Raw genomic sequence first — 16,925 nt, 5'->3', positions numbered from 1 at the left:
TTGGTTTCATAACTTGCAGAACAGTGAAGTACAGCTGAAGAAAAATGTGTCAGCTTGTCTCAACCATATAATTATTGATGTTTGGGCCATGTTTCACAATGACTCTTAATTAAATATAGTTTCTGAAGACTTAAATGCATTAGCAGTACTAATAATTTTACATGTCCTAATTTGATGGAAAGAGTATGGGTTTTAATCTTTCTGATAGTTTTTTCCCCATTTTTATTGTCAAACGTGGTAGCGAATATTTCAGCATTTCCTACTGATAACAAGAGAACTTTAACTTTCCCAATAATATGATGCTGTATCTCAGAAGGACTTAAATGTTATTACATGGAAACAAGAACCATCAAGAACTTTAAATCAATCATGAATCATCACAAAACCAGATTAAACAAAAAAAAGTAATTTATGTGTATGATGATCTGCTATGGCTAAGGATCTGCCAAGAAGCAATTAAGCAAAGATTCAGCAAAAGCTTTTCAGACTTTAAAATCAATAAAGACAGAGTACTGAATGCAAATGTGCAGCACTCCCTTCCCTTTGCATGATTTCCACTAGTCAAGAGGAGTCTGGGACTTGACAAAAGCTCCCATTTTACCTCCACATCTGCAGGTAAGACTGAAAAAGACTTCAGTGGGAAGCAATTTTTGGCTTTTGCCTTCTGCAAAACTGTACTGCAAACATAAAAAGGAATAATTTAACATTTCAACCTATACTAGAGACCTTGGTCAACAACAAATATCCTGTCATTAATGTTTTTCCGTACTTAAGGCAGTTTATTTCAAATTCAGATTGAGTTTTCGGACAGAATAAAACAAGCCCTATTTGATAACACATCCCTATCTACCTTCTCATGGACAAATATGGTTAACCAACTAAGTAAATATTTGTTTTTTATCATGAGACACCAGGCTTTAAAAAGCCAGTTGATATAGAATAAATTTATTTAAGAAACAAAATGTCTCTGAAAATCAATTCCATAAGTTTGTAGAATAGGGCAGGATATTAATTATATAAATAAATAGAATATATTAAAATATGCTCCATTTGAAATTTTCAAATAATGGTACTACATGGGCGCAACAATGTTATCAGGAGGCTCAATAAGTACTATTGGTTGGGGGGGGGTTGTCGTATCGGTTATCTCCCTTCTTTTATGCAGTTTTCTTCTCCATACAAAAGCCCTGGGAGAGATTAATAAATAAAACTACTTATACCTTATGTATGCAAATGCAGATTTTTCACAATTAAACGAGAGTTTATCAGTGTTGTCAGACGTGAACAACCAGACTCATATGTGTAGACTATAAACCAGCTACTTTAATGCTGAAGTCTATTTCACAGCAATTTTCTCAGACAGGCAGTTTGTCCCTGGGAAAGACTAGAGAAGGTTCAATGGCAATCAAGGGGTGGGGTGGGGTTGGACCTTGCCTCTTTCATCTACTTAATAATTTCAGACTGCTCCCCTGCTTGACCCCACCTCTTGATTGGGACAGTCTCTCTTTGACAATGTGAAGTCATTTAGATAATTGTTTCAGTACAATTGATGTCTTATATGTCATTTTTCCTATTCATTTTCATTGGATACCAGTATACCATAGTCCCTCCAACCCAGACTAGATAAAGCAAAATGAGCTGGGTTAAAATCCCACAAGAAAAAAAATATTTTTATAAGAAAATGCTATATACATGGCATGAAGTAGTATGGGTTTAAACTAGAAGCTTCAAATAATTGACTTAATAAGAGTTATTAAATATTTAATAAAGCTTAGAATTGAATCGACATTTTACTGTTTTTAAATAGAATCCTAACTTGAATCTTGCAGAATTGTATGCAAAACAAAACAGTTGTAGTAAGTTGACCAAAAAAACAATGCAATAGTTAAGCAATAAAAATACCTTCAATCTCCAATTGTCTCCTACTTCTCTTTTTATTCTATTTAGCCAATTTTCATCAAAATATGTTGGATCTCTAAAAAAAACAAAAGCAGAATATTCTGTTAAAAGTATTTTCTTTCAAACTCTCTCTCTTACAAACACACACACACGCATGCATATAATACCATGTCTGCTTATACAAAATTACAAGTTTATCAACTAAAAATCCTATAATTATGATATTTAAAAAATGGCTTTTACACTATATTTCATGGCAATTAAGATTATTTGGAAACGGTTTCCAGAAATTTGAATAGCAATGACTTAAAAATATTTTCATACAATATGAAGCACAAAATATTCACATTAAATATAAATGTGTACATTTTATTATCCCACCTTTTTATATTCCAAAACATTTGATAAATTAAGAATATTTTTATTTTCTATACCAAATTATATAAATCATTCACAGATTTATAGTTATTTAAGTCCTACCTATAATCCTATTCCTATCCAGCTAGCTATTCAAGTTATCTTCAACATTTAATTGATAATATCAGAGTTTAAATTTCTAATCAAAATCTATTTATTATACACTTGTAGAATTCAAATAATAAATCACCAGAAGCAGTCTGTAATTCTCTTTGAAAATTATTTATTTACAAAAGTTTATATTTAACAAAAGCATCAACCAGAATTCACAATTTCCCATAAATCATGGTTCACCAAAACCAGACCTATTACTTTTGACATTTTATACACAAACAAAAAATAACAATTCCAGATATGAGAAAATATGATACATCCCTGTTAATTTAGTATTTGAATTTTTCAGTAATTCATTCAAGAAGAGTAATTGACCATACTTTAGCAAACTATTTTTGAATTGTTATCAATAAAATTCCACTGCTGAGTTATTATTGGATGAAACTAAAATATAACAAGTTCCTTATTATATAATTTAATAGTATATTTCATTTCCTTGTTATATAATTTATCTTAACATGACACATCTTTTTACAAAATAACATTCTTTACTCACACTTGAGGTCTACTTTTAGCATATAGAAAAACTCATGCACCCTACTTTAAGAGCTTGCTTTTGAACAAGTCACTTCTCTGACTGAAAAGTGGAAAAACCGGTTTAACTCTTCATATAGAAGTGTCCCAAGCTATCTTTTCTGTACATAGGTTCTTATAGGTCAAAGGATTCTATTTATACCATTATGCCTTGGCACACAATTTAAGAATTGCTGATATAGCACATTTTTTCAGTATGCCTTTCTATACCTGAAAAAGCTATTTCATCCTGCTATTTAATTAACAAGTTGAAACGTTAGTTTTAGAAGCATGGGTCGAACTGTCATTCCCCTAGACCAGGGGTGTCAAACTCACGTTGTTACGGCAACGTGATGTATCGGGATTTTTCCCCCTTTGCTAAACTGGGCACGGGCATGGCCAGCATATGACACAACCGGCCCATGGGCCGGGAATTTGACAGCCCTGCCCTAGACATTTTTTTAAGTTATTACATTCACAGTTTCCATACAAACACATGTATTTAAATGCATATTTGTAAAAACACATTTCACTGCACTCACATTTCCCCAATAACACGTGATCCTTTCATCAATATTACTAGCAGAGGTAGAACATGATTATATTCCATTAAGAAATATAATCGTGCGCTCATACCGTGTTTCTCACATAATAAGGCCGGGCCTTATTTTTTTTTGACCCCCGAAAAACCGGCTAGGCCGTCTTTTCGGGGGTGACTTAATTTCCCCCCCCCCTTGCATCCTCGGGTGGGCGGGCGGCGACAGCTTGGATGTTGGGGAGACCTTCCGCCACCGTTAATTTCCCTTCTCCCTTGCTACCGTAGCATTACAAGTCAGGACCTTGCATTGAAGCAGCCCGGGGGGCACGTAGCCACCTCCCTCCAGCCAACCTTGAGGATTTGCCTTTTGTTGTTGGTATACTTGGCTTCAGGCGCTCCTGTGGCCGCCTTCCCTTTGCCTTCGAAGGTAAAGTGAATTATTTTAAAAACCTCCGCTCATCCCGCCAGGGCCGCGGCAGAGCCGTACGGGCTGGGCAGAACCAGGAAACACCCGCGGTTTGCTTTCCCGGCTCTGCTCAGCTCGCACGGCCCTGATAGGATGAGCGGAGGTTTTTAAAATAATTCACTTTACCATCGAAGGCAAAGGGAAGGCGGCCACAGGAGCGCCTGAAGCCAAGTGTCTCCTCAGGGCTCCGGTTGCAGGGAGGAGCCCTGACTGGCTGCACGTGGCTGCGCCAAACGCCGCGGCGTTGCTGTAACGCCACGGCAGCAAGGGAGAAGGGAAATTAACGGTGGCAGAAGGTCTCCCGATATGAAGTGCTCCACCAACGCAGGCAGCACCATATCCGGGCATGCAACAAAGTACTTCCTAACGGCAAGCCCCCCCGCCATTCCCCCCCATTTCGCATGTTTAATATGGGCCTTAATTTGGGGGGAGGGGCTTAATTTGATTTTATGCCAATAAATCATGCTGGGGCTTCCTATTGGTGGAGGCCGTATTGTTGGAGAAACACGGTAGAATTTGATATAACAAAGATTATTGAGGTTATATCTATTGGAATGGCTAGGTTCACATATGCTAAACAATGATTTATTTCAATCATGGTTGTTGGAATAACACCAATGAGTGAGCTAATTTATTATACTACATAATAAACAATGTATGACAATCTCTGCTCTGTCTGACTTGCCATACTTAAAAATCTCTTATGAATTGCTAAGAAAACTCTATACCCTACCTTCCTTAACTCAGGGCCCTGGGAAACAACCCTTTTCAAATATATAATCTGCCAGTTCCTTGTTCATCTCATTTACTTAAGCAAACTTTGATAATAATTGCTAAATTAGTGGTTTTACCTCTAATTCCCAGTGTATTGCTGTTTGCTGGTCAGAAGAAAGACAACCGTCAGTCAAAATAATCCAATTTTAGGAACATAAAATCTAATAATATATCCTTTATTCTTACTGTTCCTGCAGTTCCTATCTCTCTCTGGGAGCAGCTAACACCAGGTGATGCTGTTACATATGTGTGATAGCGTCCTTTCTCTCAGTATGTAACTTGACTTTCTTCAACGTTATGTATACCTGTGAGGCCCATTATTTTCCTTGCTACTCTCTTTTTATCTTCTGTTAAGTAAAATTTTAAGTTAAGTAAAAGTTTTACATATTAGGATCATCTGACACAGATTAGAGCCTTACATGAAAAGATGCCAGATGTTCAAGGATGGCTTCAGAAAAGGCCAAGGAACATGAGACATTAGTGCTGATGCATGCTGGGTAAATGAGAAAGCCAAATAATACCAACAAGATGTCAGTATGTATTCATTGTTTGTTGAAAGCTTTCAATTGTATCATTTATGTCTAGCTGTAGAATGTGCTTGGAAAAATAGAAATCTCGGGACATCTTGCCATTCTCACATGAAGCCTATAGACAGGCAGAAAGCCACAGTTCAGACAGAACACGGTGAAAAGGACAAAGAGACAAGGCTGCTTGCACTCCTCTTATTTATTCAATTTATATGTGGAATCTGTCTGTCTGTCTGTCTATTTCAGCAATAGAGACAAAAGTATATTTTACACTGTCTCCAACATACTAAGTCATAATAAATACTACTCTGGAAAAATAGCAGTGTAGATATTTTATTAAACAAACATTCATTGCCAATGTTTTGCCATTTTCTAATTACAGCATAATTTAGTGAACATGCAGATCTATTTTTATTGTTTAATACATATTTTTCTGCCTCTTGCATTTCCCATCTTAGAATATGGGTTTGGGGTTCCTCTTTTTTACTATGGAAGCTACTATACAAGATACATATTTATTCCATTGGATATAAGTCTGTTAGTATTTAAAATAATTTATTTAACACTGAATTAACTGAAAATGTTGTATTGGATAACCAAATGTAACACGCATACCCCATAAAGGAAACTTTGATGGAACATGTTTACCTTCAATATTACATTCTCAGGGGATAAAAAAAAAACCTGTCATTTTGTAGAAATGACTAGCCTTCTTTCATATTAATATGATAATTCAGCAAATATTAATCTTTTTACAACAGTCTCATTAAATTTCTTCCTAAATTATATTTCTCTTATCTGCATATTTGTATTTTCTATAGTTAACAAAAGTTTGAGATCTTAACTAGCTTGTTTGTTAATTCAATGAATTCAATTCTTACTCTCTTAAAAAATCATTGCTCAATTGTAAGAAAACTAGAGGTAATAATATGAAATAGAAAACTGACACTATTTTTCTGATGCAGAAAACTGAATATGAATAAACCATTTATTTATAAAAAAAATAATCTTACATCTTTTGAAGTACTTGAGCCATCACAACTCCATTCGTTAAATCTTCTACAGTCTGGCATGGTGCTTCAATATTAAATGTCTGGATCTGAAGAGAAAGAAGGTCATATTTAGTCAGGCTAACTCAAATGTATTACACCAGCACATCATGAGATTTCAGAAGTTGTACAAAGCTACAAAGTTGTACAAAGAGCTGCTGGAAGAAGTGACAAAAATAAACGGGTTAAACCAAAGAAATAAATACAAGATCTTGATTATTATTGGTATTATAAATAATGAATGGGTGAATTTATTTTTGTAAACTTGAAAGACTCTATTTTACCATCACATCTGTAAGAAAGCAATTCTTTCTTTGCCCTTTAATTAGCTTCAATGGATTAAATACAGTAATGTGTGTAAAAGCAACATTTGAAAATATTTATTCATATACTACCTTCAAAACCCACTAATACCTGAAAAGGGTATATAAACATGATGATTAGTTATAAATCTTCTCTAAGAAATGAAGCTCAATTCAAAGGAGACTTTTGCCAATTTTTTGCTATAAGGATTCCACCAGGGTAGTATCTGCTTTGAAATTACTGAAGTGTTAATTGATTCTTCCCCAAAGAAAGAAAATCTGCATAATAATATGCATAAAAATATCTGCATAATAATAAAGCAGTAGCTGTGTGTAGCAATTCAATGTTTTTTCAGAAGCAACATGGAGTTTGGCCTCTCCTATCTTAAAAAAAAGATAGGGGGAAGGGAACAAGAGAGGACAGGCTATTCTCTTCTTCCTATATTCTATGCCAAAAAGAGAAAACACATTCTACAAAATAGTCTGGAAGAGGATGAAAGAAGCTAAAAACCAATGGCAGCATACTTAGCTTCCCCTCCAAAAATGAAAGTCCCACCCTCTAATGAACCAGCTCTCCATTTTACTAGATTTTAATAGATTTTTTTTGCCATTCAATGTACTTCTAGTTCTATTCTTGATCCTGAATTGCAAATGAAGAAACAACTAGAATATTTTAAAAAGGTCTGCTTCCTTTTATTAAGCAGATGTTAAGAAATTTGTCTAGTAACTCATAAAAATGGAGGCACTGCAGCACCTCTGATTTGTTCTTCAATAACTTCTGACTTATAAAGCTGAGTATAAAACAGAAAAAAAGTTAATAATAATTGACAGTGTTATTAATAATTTTAAGCCAGTCACTCTCTCTCAGCTCAACCTATTTCACAAGGTTGCTGTTATGAGGAAATAGAAAGACCAAATATTATGTATGTATGTAGACTTGAGTTGTAAAAAATTAAGATGGGATAAAGTTAATAAACAAGCAAATAAATGGTCAGATATTGCAGCTAGGCTTATCTTAGAACTATGGTATCTATCCAGTTGACTAAAGTTCAAGAGACTAGAGAAATAAGTTGAGAAGAAGTCTGATGCAGAATTGGGAAAAATAATGAACTTGTGTTATGATGAAATCAACATACATCCATTAAGTGGAATTCCAATACATAAGCTATAGGGGGTATAAACTTGGTAAGGTGTACAGTGGTGTTTAAAAGTTAACATTCTGAATGTTCAATATTTCTACATAAATATGACGTAGAACACTATCTGTTCTCCACACAAATCCTAAAAGTAGATAAAGGGAACACAATGTCAACAATATTATACTTGTTCATTTATTCATTGAGGAAAATTATCCAAAGTTATGTCCAGCAAATGTATATAAACCTTTGCTTTCAAGTAACTGATATATATCCCTCTTGGGCAGCAATATCAGCTATGTTTCTGATAACTTTGATCAGCTCTTCACGTTATCTTTGAGAAATTTTAGCCCATTCTTCTTTAGAGAAAATTTCAACTCGGGGATGTTGGCAGGCTTCCTTGTATAGAAAACAGATGTTAGATTACATTCATGCAAAAATATTGAAAATTCCAAAGTTCATAAATGTTTAAGAACCTTTTTATGTGCGCAGGTGTATATATGTCGCAAACCAACACAAGAATTAAACTTGATTACAACCCTCAGCCATTTGATTGACTTCCATATATTTTAAAAAAATATTCAAAATATCTATATAGAGCATCTTCATGGGCCTAAGAAAATAAATGATTCAATATAATCCCCAGAAGAATTAAATACCAATATTAAAACATATCCTTTTGGATTATAAATCCTCAACCTACAACCACACTTGACCCTAAAATTTTTGTTTCTAAACGAGACATTTGTTAAGTGAGTTTTGCCCCACTGTACAACCTTTCATGCCACCGTTAAGTGAATCACTGCAGTCATTAAGTTACTAATACAGTTGTTAAGTTAACCTGGCTTCCCCACTGACTTTGCTTGTCAGAAAGTGACAAAAGTGATTACATCTAATGGAGACACTGCAACCATCATAAATATGAACCAGTTGTCAAGCATCCAAAGTTTGATCATGTGACCACGTGATGATGCAAGTGGTAAGTGTGAAAAACTGACACTTTTTTCAGTGCCGTTGTAACTTCAAATGGTCGCTAAATGCACGGCTGTAAGTTGAGGTCTACCTGCAATTATTTTTTGTTTAACTATGAAATTTAAATATCTTTGGATCAAAATACAGTAACCATACCTCTAACAATTCTGAATTGCTAATACTATATACAATCGCATGAAAACATTTAGACAGCCCTAGTCTAATTGTATGTTTCAAGGAATTCTTAAGTGAAGAAACGCTGACACAACCTGCATGTGGTACTTAATTAAACAGATCTTTCTGAAAATGTGAATATACTTGACATACACAATTGTTCTCAGCACATACCACTAAAAATAACTTCTTTTAATAGAAACAGGAATATCTTTGTATAATGGCACATTAAAGTATAAACAGTGATATGCTAGCAAATTTACTTAAAAGGCAATGTTTCCACATTGAAATTTCCCACCCCCGGAGACCAAAAATATTCAATCAAAATCCTTTAAAAAAAACAAAAAACAGGAAGTTAACACCCTGAAAAAAAAGGAGAAACATTTTTAGCTTGCTTATGTTCACTTAAAATACTAAATGGTTTTATTTGGAAACATTTTAACTGAACAAGCCCGTTGTCCTACTCCCCACTTAAGCCACTCTAACCAGTTTTTGCAATGTTCACAAACAGGTTAGGACATTTGGATGGACATGAGAAGTTTTCTAAACATCTCAACTACAGGTTTAATATATTTCTTCCGGTTTGGGTCTCTTCAGCGACAGACCGAAATCCACAATCGTGCGCGGTTTCGATCTGTACTAGCCACTGGAGCGCCCTGATCCTTTCGATTTGGGGCTGAAGCCACCCCGTAGAGGTGGTGAAGAGGGGGGAGATTGCTAGCCGAGTGGAGGGGAGCCGCATCTCTCCTCCTTGGCTGGTGTAAACTCCCTTCCCTGAAGGCGGTTGCAGTGGTGGTCAGAAATGGCCACCTCAAAGAAGAACCCAACTGGATAAGATTGTGCAGGAGGAAGACAAAGAGGAAAGCAGGACAGACCGGGCTAAGCAACAAAGAACATCTAAGCAAGGTACCCTGAATCTAAAAGTACTTAGAGGGATACTTCTGAAAGAAGATCTTTAAGAGGCGAAGGAGAGAGAAAAGGAGGTTAAAAACCCTTTTTTTACCTTTATATTGACAATTACAAATGGTATGGAAAGAAATTTATATTAATCTATTTTGACACTAATAGGCAACCTTAAGCTGAAATCTAAGTGTCAAAAGGAGAATAAATATTTTTTTCTTGGTCATTTTAAAGCCCTAAAAAGGAGAAGAGTGGAGCCAAAAGGGTGGGACTCGGAAAAATGGAAAAATGGAGTGCCACCTGAAAAAATAAACAGTATTAACAGTGAAACTTTGAAAAGACTCCCGAGGATACATTGTAACTGAAATTTATAAGATAAAACTGTATGACTATCCAATGGTATGCTTATTCACAGTTAAGTAATAATGAAGGAGGGAGGGAAACATTTCAATTGTTCTCAAAGATTGATAGATATTGAAAAGAAACGTGAAAGATTTACAAGGTTCATACCAGTACTAGAATGATTTTGAATAACTATTTTGTTTACGTGTGTGTGTGTGTGTATATATATATAGTTTTTGCTATGTTTTTAGAATTTTTCTTTTTACATTTTCAAGGGGAAGTACCAAGGAGAGTCTGAATGATGATATCTACATGATATAAAATAGATATTAGAAATTTGAATGTTATAATTTTAGAATGCACAAATTCAATGTTTAATGAGATTTCATATGATAATAACAATAAGATTTAAAGGTGTTGCACTTCGATTGGCAATCATAGAGGGAATTTTGCTTCTTAAGAATGTTGGAAGAGAACATATGGAATTGTAAACAAGACAGACGAAAGTATAAGTACAGTGAATAAAAAGATGTAGAAATTTAGGTAAAAGAAATACAATTGAATAAAAAGAAAATGAGATAACCATAAAAGAAAATTAAGAGAAGTAAAGGGAGAAATAGTGAGAAGTTGGAAAAAGAGTAATAAGATATGAAGTTGAATACATAAGATGAATAGGAATAGGAATAGGAAATTGTGTCTGTATGGAAATGTGATAACCCGGAACGATGCTGTACTCAAATAAGATGTTTTATTTGTTTTGTTAAAACTCAATAAAACTTTATTTTAAAAAAAGAAGTTTTCTAAACATCTCAACTACAGGTTTAATATATTTTGTGGTATGTAGCTGACTTTGGTACATGTCAAATTGTAAACATCAGCCCTGCTTATTAATGGATGGCAGAATTACTTCTGAACCCCATGGTTGTAAGTTAGACTGGTAAGTCAAACTAAAAAAAAAAAAAACTCTTAGAAAAAGTAAATGACAAAGCACTCCTGTAACATTGCTAGAAAAACTGCAACCTGTAATTACTGTTCCATGAGTCAAACTTAGCTTAGGGGTCTTTTACTCTAAATAAGCTTTTGGTAATCTCCTGTAATTAATTATAATCCTTTTGATTAAAAATGCTGAAGTTATTTTTTATTGTAACTATCAAAACTGAGCAAAACTATTACAAAACACGATAAGGGTTTCTTTGCTGCTGCAAACTATTTTTATTTAGCAATATTTTATTTATTAATTTCATTGCTATTAGCTGCCTTAAAAATCAAAGGAAGTAATATCGTTCATTATTTATATATTAACATTTTCCACAAAAGCAATAGTGCCAATAAGAACAGGGACAGCAAAGTATTTCAGACATCATATTTATAGTGCAGTAAGACATGATTTATCTGATCAGAAATGACTTGAATGGTTTATACTTCTTTCCTCCTCAAATCACCTCTTGTGTAGTCTCTCTACTTCCTCAGCACAATAAATCTAAATTTCTTGTGGAATCTGAATTAAAAAACTCAAAAGTTCAAAACTTACTTAGTGCATTTCCTAGTTGGTCAATGACATACAGAATTCCCAAATTAAAGCAGATAAAAGAATGTACAGGATCCATTCTCAATCCAATAAGTGGGGAGTTTTCAAGCTTTTTCAGACTATGGAATTTGTTCCTTTAAAAAATTTCTCAGAACACTTGATGAAAAGGCAAAACTCTAAGAGATAGAAAACTGGATCTATACCAGTAAATGGAGTATTTGTTTTCCTTTAGTCTTTCCCAGAACTCTGACATGTTCCCTAGGATTCTACAGAATCCAAGTTACTAGAGCTCCACAGAAAAGTTTGAAAACCCCTGCAATAAACCATGATGTACTAGATTTTTTTTTACATCTGAATTCAGCTTCTGTTTCTTGTTACTGTGACACACAAATGGCTCTTTTAGGCTGTTACTATGCTAAAAGTCAATTTTCAAAACCTACTGTTTCACTGCCAAAGTATTACTGTATGAAAAAGAATGCACAAAAAGTTGCAGATAATATTAACTCTGTGTATCTGCTTCTTTGGATACCAGGCCATAATGCCAAACACAAGTATAACAGTAAAATAATAAAAAATATTTTGAACCACTGAGTCCTGAATAGTATTTGAGAATTAGACTATGACGATGAATTTTAATTGCTACCAGAAAATTATTTTTGCACTATGTTATTTTCTATATTATGTACTATATGCGATTATAAATTATTTTTATATTAACTAAACTGTTTAGAAATCAGTATGAATTTTCTCAATATTTTAATTTCTATCCTATCTTGGATATGTTTTTAAACACAATACAATTTCTGCAGTTAAAATTAATACACATAACAAGAGAAAACTGAAAATATTTTTCAAACATTTTGTTACAGTTTATTACAATGCTCAAACATGTAAGACTTTAATTCTGGGTCAAATAATGATACATTTTAACAATATTGCCTGAGAATTTGTGATAATTCCTTATTATACATTATTTCAAATTAGCAATCCTATGACAAAACCAGCCAAAGTAATTGATTGGCTCTACATATGACAACTTCATGAAATTTCTAGGCTATTATATGGAAGTACTTGAAAATCTGATTTATTTGAGGGCTTGGCTTCAATGCAGAATTTACATTACATACTTTTTTCCAAAGCTGGATAACCAAAGAGTCCATTCATAATAATGGTTAAAGCTGTTGTGGAGCCTGAGGAATATATTTAAGGCTAGTGTTTTTGTGTCTGAATTAAACTCTTCAGTGGAATCATAAGGAAATTGATAACAGTTGGCTCTCGCTATATAAAGTAGTATAAAAAAGTTTAGTACTATTTTCACCATATCTACAAAATAGTAACATTTTATTTTAATTAAGTTATAAGCAGGTTTAATTAATGATTACTAGCTTTACTTTTTCTTTTCAAAAATTATGCTGCTTTTGGTTTTAAGAAAGAGGAAAAAAAATAGTGGCCCATAAGCTGATATTTTTCCTACAAAGGTTGACTTTCAGAGTAGGCCTCAAAATACTGGGGTGTGGATGCAGCTTTCATCTACTCAGTGTTCCTGGATCTCTCAGCAGTTTTCTGTACTGAATATTGTTGACTTGTTCTAGTCCAGCTGCAGGAGTTAGCAATGGGAGGCACAATGCTCCACTGATTTACCTCCTTCCTTAGCAGTCATTTCTAGCTGGTGTTTGTGGGGAGGGGGGGGAGAGATCATGTTCATGGCGCCCTTGGTGTAGGGTATGTCAAGACTTGATTCTCTACTCTCTCCTGTTCAACATCTGCATGAAACCATTGGGTGGGTTCATCTGCTAGTTCAAGCTGATCATTCCTATGCTGATGAAACCCAACATTACATCTTTATCCTGAGCAGCACAGTTGAAGCTGTCAGTATATTGACCTAGAGCTTGGACGCTGTTCAGGTCTGGGCAGGACAGACTTTGGCTCAATCCTACAAAACTGTTTGGATCCTCTAGGTTGTGGAGGTTAAGACTGGTGTGCAACTTGGGGGTCCTTCTGACATCGCAGCTATGGCATATAGTTGGGGCAGCAGTGATCAGGAGGCATTGGTTCATTTTGTGCACCAGTTGCATCCTTGCCTCAATCATGAGGCCTTTCCGACAGTGACTCATGCCTTGATCATCTCTTAATTGGATTACAATGGTCTCTACAAGGGGCTGCCCTTGAAGATTAATCCTAGAGACTACACCACGCAGCAGCACAAGCAGCATAAGTAAGCACATAAGAAAGCAGTTTTCTGTCTCCTTTAGTTACCAATAAAATTATTACTAATTTATTTTCCAATAAAATCTAACAAAATCATTGCAGGAATTCTAAAATAATTTAGTGAATTATACTCTAAACCAGGGGTCTCCAACCGTGGCAACTTTAAACCTGGTGGACTTCAACTCCCAGAATTCCCCAGCCAGCAAAGCTAAGCCTAGCGGACTTCAAAGCTGGCTGGGGAATTCTGGGAGTTGAAGTCCGCCAGGTTTAAAGTTGTCAAGGTTGGAGACCCCTGCTCTAAACTATACCCTGCCTAAATCAATGTTTTATAAACATTTTTTCTCCCCACTTTTAAGAATTGTGGTGGGTTCTAAAAAAACTTTGTTTATATGGGTTATATTTATCTATATTTACTGTATTAAAAATGAACACTGATACATTTGCTGCTACTACCGCTTTCCACAATTGTTTGATGGGATTTTTACTACATCATTTTTCAACGTAGTTGTTGATCTTACAGACCCTTAAGGTGGTCTTGAGGATCCGAGGGGTTGTCAGACTGCACTTTGAGAAATGCCGCCCCCAATCTCTATAATTTCATATAATTATAAAATAATTAGTAAAGTTTCATGCAACATGAAATAGAGTACTATGGAGTAATTAATGATAGAATCCATGAAAAGATATTTCTAGGAATATTTTAAATCAATGATACTTTGATACGGAATTGTCCACTTCCAGAAGCATTTGATGCTTTTGTCAACATAATGAATGCAGCATCATGTGATTGGAATGCAAGCTCTCCTCTTTCATATATGTACATGTACAAAAGAAATGGGGCTTGCACCATCACAGTATATTACTTTCATTCCTCCTCACCTTCCCTCTCTGTCGTTCGTGTGTAAATTTTTATTTAAAGTCTAGATGTAATCTGAAGATAGTCTATTTCTCAAATATATTTTCTTCATGAATTTAATCAAAAGCAGATTGTGCTTAAGTCTGCAAATGGCTTGTAAATGAAGATTCCATTATCGAGGCCAAAAGTATCTTAAAAGGTTAAATCATGACAACTGGACCAAAGTTTATTAAAATTTTCCATTTGGGGGAGAAATTCCTTGCAGTCTGTATGGCAAGAATTGGTTCTTTCCAATGACTGACTCTCTGCCTACCCAAATTTTCATTTTGATTAAAGAAGCTACTTGCATGAGCAATGAAACATCTCAGTTTTTAATAAACTTTTGTCCAGTTGTCATGATTTAATCTTTTAAGATAGATTTGCAAATGGCAGTAACTTATGCAATCTCACTTGCTCTATCAATTTATTCTCCAGTATGCTAGACTGAAGTGATAGAATGTTTTCTTTATGAAAAAGCCATAACACTTCTTTTGGGAGGATTAGGACAATCATGAATAACCGTGTTTTTAATATGGATTTATGTGTGGCAAGAATGTAAACATTTTAAATGCCCACACACCTATCTAGTTGAATGCGCACAGACTGGTTTGGATGCAACCCTGAAATACTATGCATGTTGGGACTCATCTTCTCTCTCCATGGTACCTTACGCATAGAGAAAAACACCCAATACATCTTCAATATAAAACTGCATCTTTGTACACCAACAAACAAGCACTCCTATAGAAATAATTCCTCTCTCCCACTAGAAATACTTATGCATGCCCTACATGAAAGGAATGCAGGAGACCAATTCATAATGCGATCACAACAGGATGTGGTAACAGAGTACAGAGACAGCAAACTAATATGGATATACCAAACTAGATAACATTTTAATATTCTTGACTAGACAGATTCTAAATTATATTCCGAATACAGACATTCACCACAATTGCAAAGATTCTAAATAATCTCCAGAGGCACAAAAATATTAACCACCTTGTACCCAAAGAGCAACACATCTTAAATAATAAGTATCTCAAGGTTAACTCAGCCTTCCATTCTTCCAACATCGGCAAATAGAATAGAACATAATATAATAGAATTATTTATTGGCCATGTGTGATTGGACACACAAGGAATTTGTCTCCGGTGCATAAAAAGCTCTCAGTGTACATACAAGCAATAAGTGATAAATCATGATCGCAGTCATCATAAAATACATTCATAATAAATCATAAGGTATCAACACTATTTATAAAATAAAATGAGCGGGTGGCAATAGGCTGACTCTGGCTTAGAGCGGGGCTGTAAAGCACTGTGAAGCGGAATATAAGTCTAAGCGCTACTGCTATCTCCGCCCTTTCTTTTCCAGGATTGTACAGCAATGAAGCAGCCCAAACAGTCAACTTTTTACCAGCCACGGATCAGGAAGAAAGTCCCTACGGCATCTGAAAGATGCGAAATGCATGGGGGGGTGGGCTGCTTTTGAAGGGATGAAAGGACAGCTATTTTAACTCAGCCCCGGTAAAGAGCAGCACCCCTGCCTCCTCCGCCAAGAACAAAAAGAAGCAGCCTTTCGCCCGCGATTGCAGACCCTCACTCAGAGCCATCTGCAAGCCCATCCACCCCGATTCTCCGGCCAACCTAACCCTCCCGCTTCTCACGTTCATCTGAACCCCCACCCCTGTATCTCAGGCCAGAATTAAAAAGCTCAACTTCAGAAGACTAACTACGCCTCGCTACTTCGGAGACCGGCGGTGACAGGGAAAGACAGGCAAGGCCAAGCCGGGGTGACAGCGTCGACGTTGCTCAGCCCGGGGCCTTCCGTCACTCACCCAAGTGAGCAAGCTCTCCCCGAGCTCGGCCCGCTCCAGGCTCTCGACGTTGAACATGGCTCAAGGCGGGCGGGCTTTTCCCCTTCCAAAGCGGCGGGCAGCCGAGGTTGTTGAACAGGCGCCTTCCGGTGACACTCCGCCTTTCTCGCCGTCGCCCTTTCTTCTCTCTCTCTCTCTCTCTCTCCCTCCCCACCACCACCCGACACGCCAAACCCAGGCCGGCAAAGAGCCGCGCCGGGCCGGGCAGCTGGAACGCAAGACACGTCACCGGGTCCCGTAAGGATCCGCCCGCTCCGTCGGCCCCGGCCTTCACCACGCATGCGCGCGCCT

The 16,925-nt window shown here is 35.8% G+C and overlaps 1 protein-coding gene across 2 annotated transcripts in view; it reads right to left on the bottom strand.

Moving 5' to 3' along the window:
* Positions 1-16,915, bottom strand: part of HOOK3 (hook microtubule tethering protein 3) — a 66,251-nt gene extending 49,336 nt beyond the window's left edge. Inside the window, exons 1-4 of one of the 2 annotated variants that reach the window (XM_087957460.1) lie at positions 16,596-16,890; positions 6,262-6,347; positions 1,903-1,975; positions 602-677 (exon numbers count right to left, since the gene is read on the bottom strand). Coding sequence is in view for 1 of the 2 variants with exons in the window: in XM_026673005.2 (XP_026528790.1) it covers positions 1,903-1,975; positions 6,262-6,347; positions 16,596-16,652 (216 nt within the window). In the remaining variant the exon portion in view is untranslated. Of the gene's footprint in view, positions 1-601; positions 678-1,902; positions 1,976-6,261; positions 6,348-16,595 lie in introns of both variants that reach the window. The other variant, XM_026673005.2, reaches the window with a different exon arrangement.
* Positions 16,916-16,925: the final 10 nt, after the last annotated feature.

The sequence above is a fragment of the Notechis scutatus genome, chromosome 2 (assembly GCF_049901735.1).
Source record: "Notechis scutatus isolate UNSWTSFEM ecotype Mainland chromosome 2, rNotScu1.2, whole genome shotgun sequence".
NCBI classification, from domain to species: domain Eukaryota; kingdom Metazoa; phylum Chordata; class Lepidosauria; order Squamata; family Elapidae; genus Notechis; species Notechis scutatus.
This window is presented reverse-complemented; position numbering and strand designations above follow the sequence as displayed.